Source organism: Physeter macrocephalus, chromosome 12 (genome assembly GCF_002837175.3).
Source record: "Physeter macrocephalus isolate SW-GA chromosome 12, ASM283717v5, whole genome shotgun sequence".
In the NCBI taxonomy this organism is placed as follows: Eukaryota; Metazoa; Chordata; class Mammalia; order Artiodactyla; family Physeteridae; genus Physeter; species Physeter macrocephalus.
Genome location: NC_041225.1, coordinates 84,788,675 through 84,799,113, shown reverse-complemented (window position 1 = coordinate 84,799,113; position 10,439 = coordinate 84,788,675). Strand labels below are relative to the sequence as shown.

The following is a 10,439-nucleotide window of genomic DNA, read 5'->3' as shown; positions in this document are numbered from 1 at the left end:
AGTGTATATATGTCCATGCCACTCTCTCACTTTGTCACAGCCTACCCTTCCCCCTCCCCACATCCTCAAGTCCATTCTCTAGTAGGTCTGCGTCTCCATTCCCGTCTTACCTCTAGGCTCTTCATGACTTTTTTTTTTTTCTTAGATATATATGTGTTAGCATACGGTATTGGTTTTTCTCTTTTTGACTTACTTCACTCTGTATGACAGACTCTAGGTCCATCCACCTCACTACAAATAACTCAATTTCGTTTCTTTTTATGGCTGAGTAATATTCCATTGTATATATATGCCACATCTTCTTTATCCATTCATCCGATGATGGACACTTAGGTTGCTTCCATGTCCTGGCTATTGTAAATAGAGCTGCAATGAACATTTTGGTACATGACTCTTTTTGAATTATGGTTCTCTCAGGGTATATGCCCAGTAGTGGGATTGCTGGGTTGTATGGTAGTTCTATTTTTAGTTTTTTAAGGAACCTCCATATTGTTCTCCATAGTGGCTGTATCAATTTACATTCCCACCAGCAGTGCGAGAGTGTTCCCTTCTCTCCACACCCTCTCCAGCATTTATTGTTTCTAAAGAATGGCCTTCTTAAAACATAAATTGGATCATGATAATCTTTCTTAAAATAATCAGTTTTTTCCTCTGGCATGGCACTTTTCCTTTTTTGCACACTAGATTCCAGTAAAACTAGTCATCTTTCGCATGCTTCTTTAAGATGCGTACCAAACACTTTCCTGCCTTAACACACCTTGCAGTGCTTTTCCCTCTACCAGGAACACCCTGGTGTTTTAACTTTTCTAGCTCTTCTTCCTCTCTATTTCAGCTTAAATGTCATTTCAGAGACCTTCCCTAATCATGCTGCTCTAAAGTAGATTCCCATGCCTGTATCTCAGCATGGGATATTCTCTCTCTCAACCTTTTGTTTCTGTCATGGCTTTTACCACAATCTGTAATTACTTTATTTGTCCCCCGCAAAAGAATGTAAATTCTATGGCAGCAGAGACCATGTCTACCTCATTGACCAATGTTTCCCTAGCACTTAACCTGCTGTCTAGAACATGATAGCTGTTCAGTATTTACTTGTAAGATGAATGAGAAACCAAACACTGTCATTAAAAGCATGTTGGATTGTATAAAGTGCAATTTTCATCCATAATAGTATGGGTTGTTCCATGAACTTTACAATGGCTACCTCATAAGGGCTTTTGGGCTCGAGTCTTTCAGGTGATTAACATTCCCAAAGTCTGATATCCAAGTAAAAGAAACAGTTTAAACCATTGTGTTTTAGGAAAGCTGTCATATATTGTGTATTTCACAAAGCATTTCATTCAAAAAACATTTGTGAAAAGCAACCATGAGTTTTCTCTATTGCTAACAATTGTTTAACGTCAACTAATAGTGGCTTCTTTGTCATTTCTAATGTTGTGTGGAACAGGATGCTGAAAACGCCATTCAACAGATGGGTGGCCAGTGGCTTGGTGGAAGACAAATCAGAACTAACTGGGCAACCCGAAAGCCTCCAGCTCCAAAGAGTACATATGAGTGTAGGTGAATTGGAGAAGAAAAGGAAATGTGGAATTTTGGAGGAAAATACACTAGATTTTAAATGTTAGAGCTGTTCCCGGAGACTTATTGCAGAAATAGATGAGAAGCAAATCAAGACTACTGTTCAAAAATGTACTTAGTTTTCATTTTTGTAATTATAAATAATAAATTATATCTCTAATGTCAAGTCTCCTATTAAATAGAGAATATTGAGTAATTTTTAGACATTCTTGGGGGAGGTTTAATCCTCAATCAAATGTAATATGTATTAAATAAGCATTTTGATCAAGGTAAATATTACCATTACAGTAGTGTAGTTAATGTTGCTTTACTCTTTCTGAACATTTTATTTAATGAATTAAAAATATTAAATTTTTCCTCCCCAGCAAACACCAAACAGCTATCATATGATGAGGTCGTAAATCAGTCTAGTCCAAGCAACTGTACTGTATATTGTGGAGGTGTCACTTCTGGGCTAACAGGTATGGAGGCTTTACCTATGTGGCATCTTGAGATTAATTTTTAAACTAAAAGGCTTGGTATTTGTAGGATTTTAATGCGGGTTGTTTTTGTTTTTTGTCTAACAGAACAATTAATGCGTCAGACTTTTTCGCCATTTGGACAAATAATGGAAATTCGAGTCTTTCCAGATAAAGGATATTCTTTTGTTCGGTAGGGGTGGTTTTTAAAAAAACGTTTCCCCCCAGGTCATTTTTGAACATTTAACTTAGTGGTTTTCTTTAAAATTTACTTTGGGGGCTTCCCTGGTGGCGCAGTCGTTGGGAGTCCACCTGCCGACGCAGGGGACACGGGTTCGTGCCCCGGTCCGGGAAGATCCCACATGCTGTCGAGCGGCTGGGCCCGTGAGCCATGGCCACTGAGCCTGCGCGTCCGGAGTCTGTGCTCCGCAACGGGAGAGGCCACAACAGTGAGAGGCCCACATACCAAAAAAAAAAAAAAAAGAAAAAAAAGAAAAATTTACTTTGGTTATAAAGAAATAGAAATTTCTCTAGTGTTTATCATATTTGCCACTTTTTTAATAGCTCCCTCCTTCCAACACAAGGCAAATAAAACATTCTATTAAAAGAAGTTTCCCCAGAACTATAAGATCTTTGAGGGGGAAAAAAAATGAAAATATGCCATTTTATTGATTCTTTTATATTAAGCTCCTATTATACTTCAGGCTCAGTTTGATTTTTTAAAATAGGTTTTATTCATAAGCACTTTAAACTATTTATTAAAAAATCTTAATCTTGAAAACAAAAAAATCTTAAAGAATTTTAACATTTTTATTGGAGTATAATTGCTTTACAATGTTGTGTTAGTTTCTGCTGTATAACAAAGTGAATCAGCTGTATGTATGTATACTAAACAATTTATATTGGTAATTCTTAATATGATTTTCAATAGGTTCAATTCCCATGAAAGTGCAGCACATGCAATTGTTTCTGTTAATGGAACTACCATTGAAGGCCATGTTGTGAAATGCTACTGGGGCAAAGAAACTCTTGATATGATAAATCCCGTGCAACAGGTGAGAAGGTTCTTGACTTTGCAGAGTAATTGCTGGGCTAATAGGTTTTTTTAAATGAAATTGTTGATAATCGTCATTAATGCTTCTAGCTAAAATGATAGCATATAAGGGCTTTTCATGTATTATGGTTCCAGAGTAGTGGTTCATGGATGCAGGGGTGACATGATGAATGTGACCACCTCAATTGACTCATGCTTATACAGTGGATTTTAAAATGCTGCAACAAACTTAACAGGGTATTAAATTTTTTCTAATATTTAGTAGATTTATTCACATACTATTTGGAGAACTCACAAGCATGCAGAGCATGGGCTCTAGGCGCGGGGGCTTCAGTAGTTGTGGCTCACAGGCTCTAGAGTGCAGGCTCACTAGTTGTGGCACATGGGCTTAGTTGCTCCACGGCATGTGGGATCTTCCCGGACCAGAGCTTGAACCCGTGTCCCCGGCATTGGCAGGCGGATTCTTAACCACTGCGCCACCAGCGAAGTCTTCACAAGCATGTTTGATTCAGTTGAAACAAAAGCTATGAATATATTTAGGACCTTGGCATTTTCTTCCAGATTTTGCTGCCTTTGTTTTTCCAGGCAGTTCTAGTGGTTCAAACTTGATCCCACAAACATTTCTGTGAGGAAATGGAGCATCAAGATAGGAGTAAGAAAATCCTAAACTATATAACTTTCTTAAGTAAACTGAATATAGGAATAAATAGTCTTTATCTTCCCTCTCTTCCCTAGCTAAAGGAAACAGTCATATGGATAATTTACAAAACACCTAAACATTATCCTGAGTTTAATAACCCTAACCCTAACCTACTGCCTTACAAAGAGTATGCCATTTAGAGCATCATTGTAGAGTTAAAGCAGTATAACCTCACTTTTTTTTATTAGCCGTGACTTTATAAACTTTTCTTTGTCCTTTAGTGGTTTTTTTTTAATATATATAAAAATTTATTTTATTTATTTATTTTTGGTTGTGTTGGGTCTTTGTTGCTGCGCATGGGGTTTCTCTAGTTGCCGCAAGTGGGGGCTACGTTTTGTTGAGGTGTGCGGGCTTCTCATTGCGGTGGCTTCTCTTGTTGCAGAGCACGGGCTCTAGGCACGCAGGCTTCAGTAGCTGCAGCACACGGGCTCAGTAGTTGCGGCACGCAGGCTCTAGAGCACAGGCTCAGTAGTTGTAGCGCCCGGGGCTTAGTTGCTCTGCATCATGTGGGATCTTCCCAGACCAGGGATCGAGCCTGTGTCCCCTGCATTGGCAGGCGGATTCTCAACCACTGTGCCACCAGGGAAGCCCTATCCTTTAGTTTTAATTGTAATGTTGGCCCTATGTGTTATGGCTATGTATTTGTGGTATATTAGGACTGTATATGCACCTATAACTTTAAATAATATTAAATTATCTGTTACAATTTTACATAATAGCAGAATCAAATTGGATATCCACAAGCTTATGGCCAGTGGGGCCAGTGGTATGGGAATGCACAACAAATTGGCCAATATATGCCTAATGGTTGGCAAGTACCTGCATATGGAATGTATGGCCAGCCATGGAACCAGCAGGGATTTAAGTAAGCATACTTGTTCTTTTCCTTTATTATTAGCCTTTGAAAATGTCAAGAACTTGAGAAGAGATTTTAAGTAATTAGTAGGTACTGTGCCTTCTTTCTAAAGCATAGCCTTTGAAAGACTTAGAGAGGTTTTTACTTTATAGTTTTAAGTGTATATCTTTAAAATTTTGCCTAGAAATTTGTTGTCTTGATTTATAACCAGCGTTATGAGAATTTTGGTAATGCTTGGCAATGAACCAACAAATATTTAAGTAAGGAAATAAGAACTTAATAGTTGCTAGGCTTATTGGATACAGTTATTTTGATCCTAGTTGCTTTATTCATTATGCTTTTTTTTTTGTGCAAGAGGGTTTATTCATACATTGTTATATGAAAGCTTCTTTATACATCCTGAATTACAATTTTACTTAAGTTTCTGAAAAACAAACTGAAAATTAAAACACTTTGCTATTTTTATTAAAAAGAATCTTGTAATGTTGAAAAAAATTATGAGCTTACATATACTGATAATTATCTTAATTTCTTCTTTGAGTAATATAAATGCAAGTCCGTATCATACCAGATGATCACGTTTCCTTCAGGTAGTGGCTTGTTCAACATATGTCAAACCCCAGATGGACAGTTTTCTGAGATTAGAGATGAGTTTTTCTGAGTTCAAGGGAATAAATGTTTATAGATAAAGGATATTTTCTTAGCTATAATTAAACTAACAGAATTAAACTGTACAAATTAAAGCTACAAGGATGCTTGTTTTTAAAAGAAAAAACCTTTTGCCTTTGCTTTCTCTGGCATAACAATTATTCTTATATTTGGGCTTAAGAAAAAAGGATATTTCCCACGTATGTGTTATTTATTCTTGGCATTACATTTTATTTTAACCAGTGGATTTCCCCTTCCCTCTGCTTCTTTCACGTTCTCCACCAGTCAGACACAGTCTTCTGCACCGTGGATGGGACCAAATTATGGAGTGCAGCCTCCTCCAGGACAGAATGGCAGCATGATGCCTAATCAGCCTGCAGGGTATCGAGTCGCAGGGTATGAAACCCAGTGAAAAAGGACTCCAGAATCTAAAGCCAGTGGCTTAAGGCTACAGGGAGTGTAGTGAAGCCGTTGTTTACTTAAAGATTTATCAAATCAGTCAGTGCAAATGTCAGATACAATGTATTTATTTAAAAGATTCATTTTTTAATCATGAAATTACTTACCATCCACATTGTTTTAAAAAGAAACAATATGCTGGATGTCTGCCAATTTTTGCCTTCATTACCTTTTTTGATAAAGTTTCTCAAATCCTTGTTTCAAATACAAATGCAGGGATTGCTGCCACTTTTTTAAAATTGAGGCAGAAAATTGCACAACGTTGAACTTTTTTCCACTGAAGTAGTGTGCAGTTCTAGTTTGCATTCCTGATATGATTTAAAACATGTAATATAAAGATGTAAAAAAAAAAAAAAGAAAAAAGGAAAACCAAAACTGTGCAGAGTCTAGAAGTTCTTTGTAATCTTCAGCTTATGCACAATTCTATTTTAGGTTTTTTTGAAATAGGCATTGTTTGAGCTGTCCCATCTCCACTGTTTTCCCTTTGGGGTTTTTAAATATAAGTTATTAGTTTACATCATTTTTGTATCTACATTTTTTTCACAAATTTGTCTTGCCTTATTAAAGTTCTATAAAATATACTTAAATGGAAAAAAATGATCTTTAGATTGAAAACTTTTCTCAGATGGATTGATAATTGCATTCATCTTGTGTTTTATATGAGAAGGTGCCTCAAGAATTCCCTGTTGAATTTGTTTAAAAGGGTTTTTATCTTCTGTGATAAACTTTGCTGTGTACCAGGAAATATAAAAACAAAAACTTGTTACTAAAGAAAATTGTGATAAGTTCTTATGAACCCATGTTAATTTCACATGTCAACTTCTACATTTACATGTATCCTTTCATTATGTAAAATGTTTTAGCAATTTAATATTTTGCACAGTTAGCAAACTTTGTATGTCATTTCCTCCTTAAAGGCATCATGCAGAGTTGACAGGAGATTTACAAGGTTTTGTTTGCATGTGAATATCAAATACACACTTTGGTAGTCTTTGAATACAAAGTCATCTGCTCTTGTTTTTGAAGAACTTTGAGACACAAAGTTGTATGTAAAGAAATATATTAATTTGCCATATTCTAGTTATATTTACTCAAAAAGAGTAAATCAACTTGATTTTAATATGTACAAATGATAGCTGTGAAACTGTAGAATATCCTTATGTCAGGCTTGGGGTTCCTTGTGAACTCCAAAATTAGCCTGAAAGACCAGCCGGGCAAAGCATTTTTTAAATGTTCAGAGGCCAAAAGATAAACAAACAAAAAACCGTGAAATCCTACCTCCTTAAACAGCCTTCAAAGAGGAGAATCCTCAGTGCAATCATTACTTTGATTCTTTTGGTACCTGTTTTCCTGGAGTTCCCAATTTTATTATTTTGGGGTGGCTCCGAGCATTAAGAGGTTTAATCTTTGATGGCATTGTTCTAGTTTTGAAATTTCTAGTATATTTCAGTCTCTTAGAAGAATTGTGGGAGATTTTGTTTTGTTTTGTTTTCAGCGAAAGTCACAACTCTCCTCTTCTTTGACTCACAAAGGGGAAGGGTCCCCAGTATACATATTTGGATGCTTGGTTGTTTTTAAGACCAGAGAGCTCCTGGTGTTTTATTTAGGAACAGAAAAGGCCCATGGAATCCTAAGAGTTTCCTGGCCTGTATCCTCCAGGTAGGAGCAGATGACTCTAAGCTGGTCTCTAAGCCAATACTCCTGTAAACCAGAGCCCAGGAAAGACAGCTCATAAATGTATAATTCTCTGGAGCTCAATTCTATGCAGTTGTACTGATGTTTCATCAAGTCACTGTGTATTTTCTAAGTGTTGATAAATTAAAAGTTGCTTTATGGAAGATGAGTAAATTTTTTAAACACTTGGAAATTTTATTTCCTTGTTAATTAACCTTCTACAGATCAGGGCATGCAACCAAAAGCAGCTTAAATACTCAAAAAATAAAATAACAGGATGTTGTTTTTAGATTCTTCTGGTTTATGTTCCTATTTTAGGACCCTCACTTTTATTCAAAAGTATTTTATGTCCTATACATCTGTGGATTGCAGGGTAAATTATTTGGGCATAAATAATCCAAGCAAAAGTATAGTTTTTCTTTCATCTTGACTATCTCAAGAAATAACACTTTTTATTAGCCAATATTTTCTTATTGCACAATTCTAAAATGTACATTGACTACTTTTTGAGAAGAAAGTAGCATTACTCAAAGGCTTATTACTACTGAACAAATTTGCAATTCAGGAACATTGCTAACTTTGCTTTAAATCTTACTCTCAGTGTTAAATCATTTAAAAAATTTACAGTCTAAAAATCATACTGGTATTAGTATCAGGTAAGGAAATTAAAGTTTTTTAAATGGATTCATTCTCTGCAATATGCATTCAGATTTTACTTTAAAATACATCTGGTACTGTAAAGAACCTAAAGTGGTTCACACTTAATGGGTCATTAATCCAGTATTCTTTGCCCTGACTGTTTGGATATTAAAGTTCCTTTATGTTTTCTATAACCTTTGGGATCTTCTTGCAGTGATTATTGTGTGTGAGATTTTTTTTTTTCTTTTTGGTCTAGTCATATTGTTATATTCACTCAGGTATTTGTTAGATTTCTTTTTAATCTTATTTCAGAAACCATGGTTTGCATTGGGTTACTGTTTGATACCACAAAGAATTGCTGTAGATTTAACTCACTATGAAATCAGGATCTCATTTTCCTTGTTAATATTCTCTCCCTGTTGAAAATGAGATTCACATTCTAGTTTTATTCTTCTCCTGTTTTGTCCCTGTGCTTACTCAGCTTCCTTTTGTATGTGTTAGAGTTCTATTACTTTTGAGAAGGTGGTTGATAAGGACTAGTTTGCATACACAAAGAGAAGTTTACCAAGAGCTACAGGGTGCTTTTGAGGTTACAGTTGAATTGGAAAAATAAAATGTGTTTGTAGGAAATAAAGAACAAACCCTTTCAATGAAAGAGTGATGATTTCTAAAAATCTTTTTGTAGGGCGTTGTTACGTTTTTTTCCAGTCACTGCATTTTGCCTATTTAGAACTTAAAGAACATACCTCCAAAACAACAAATTTTAATTTAAGACCCTTGATAAAATGTATGTGAATGTTTCTGAGTTGAATAGGACTTTACACTATGGTCTCTAAAGTTGAAGGCTGAAGTTATTCTGATAGTAATTCACCTAAAAAAGGGAAAAGTAGATTTCTGACTCAGGGTTAATAAGCTCGGGTGAGAGGCTGTGCAGAAAATAGTTATTAAGTAGTTTTATATACTAGATAAATGAGATCCCTAGCTCCTTATTTGTGTTCAGCTCTAGAAAACCAACAGCCACACTTCAACACACCAGGCAAGATTTGGAGGCTCCTACTGTGGAAAAACTAAGCAACTCTTGAGTGAAAAGACATATGCTGACATTTGAGGGTCCCCTCCAAAAAGTAATTGACCAAGAGTCCCCTTACAGTGGAGCATACCAATCAGTAGGCCCTGCCCACGTACACAAACCTTCCAAACAGGTTTTTAGTGCTTCACTTCTAAATAAAGACAGCCAAAGATCACCAGAAATTGAGAAAAACTTTGATTGTAAAAGGTAGAGCTAAATGAAAGCAACTGTCAAGAATCAGAAAACTTCAACAACTATCATATCCTCAAATAAGATACTGTACTCAAGAAATTAGAACAGGATACTAATAAAATGTCACAACAAGAAATTAGAATATGAATAAATTCAGTGAGAATATTAAAAGATGAGATGTTCTATAACAAATCAAAAGTGTAGGGAAAAAAAGAAATATGGATCAATTCAGGAGGTTTAATATTAAATCAATAGGAGTTCCAGGAAGAAAACAGAAAATAGAGGATTGGGTAGAATTTATTAAATAAAGGAAAATTTCCCTGATGAAATTTTGAGTTTCAAGATTTAAAAAAAGCTAATGTTGAATTTGCACAATAAATATAAAAGACCCATACGAAGCCATACCACTATGAAATTTTAGGATGCCAGACCTATAAAGAGAATATTCAGAAACTTACCAGATAGAAAAAGGATCGAGGAAAATACTCAACGTCAACATTGGAACCTAGGGATCAGTGGGGTGCTGTCTTCAAAAGTGAATGAATTATGTCTCGGGTGACAGTAGAATAAAGACATTTTTAGACATGCAAGTTCTCGAAAAATTTTCTTCCTGTTCACTGATTCTCAGTTACTGGATAAACTCCATCAAAATAAGAGTAAATCAAAGAAAAAATATGATGTAGCGTCTAGAAACAGGATCAAACACGAGTGAGGTAACGGGAAGTCCCAGGATTGCAGCTGTGAAGCGACCTGGCAGCCAATCCAGACTGATGGTCAGAGGGCTAGACTTAAGGTTATCTGAGACGCCAGCCTGTGTATTGTGAGATGTTTTATGGAACTATGGAGCATGTGAAAAGACTAAATACTGGAAGAAAATCAGGCAAATGGAAAGAGACAATTGTCAGGGAAAGCATTCTGTAAGAAGGGAAACATTCCCTGAGCCAAGTACATGCATCAAGATAATATTTCATGTTTTCCTGAATTATATTCACAAATATTTGTATCAATACTATTCCACTGCTTTGGTTTTCTTTGGCAATTCCAATTGTGTGTTGGATTTCCTCTGCCTGACATTGGTTTCTATCATTTGTTCTTAATCATTTTTATCTTTTTGT

At 35.6% G+C, this 10,439-nt stretch overlaps 1 protein-coding gene across 6 annotated transcripts in view; it reads left to right on the top strand.

Annotated features, from left to right (window-relative positions):
- TIA1 (TIA1 cytotoxic granule associated RNA binding protein) overlaps positions 1-9,563 on the top strand; it is a 31,456-nt gene extending 21,893 nt beyond the window's left edge. For 2 of the 6 annotated variants that reach the window (XM_024133612.3, XM_007124032.4), the window contains 6 exons: positions 1,445-1,553; positions 1,941-2,036; positions 2,142-2,226; positions 2,965-3,088; positions 4,507-4,652; positions 5,577-9,558. In XM_024133612.3, coding sequence (XP_023989380.1) covers positions 1,445-1,553; positions 1,941-2,036; positions 2,142-2,226; positions 2,965-3,088; positions 4,507-4,652; positions 5,577-5,703 — 687 coding nt within the window. In that variant the 3' untranslated portion in view covers positions 5,704-9,558. Of the gene's footprint in view, positions 1-1,444; positions 1,554-1,940; positions 2,037-2,141; positions 2,227-2,964; positions 3,089-4,506; positions 4,653-5,576 lie in introns of all 6 variants that reach the window. The other 4 variants (XM_007124033.4, XM_055089232.1, XM_007124031.4 and 1 more) reach the window with 4 other exon arrangements.
- Positions 9,564-10,439: the final 876 nt, after the last annotated feature.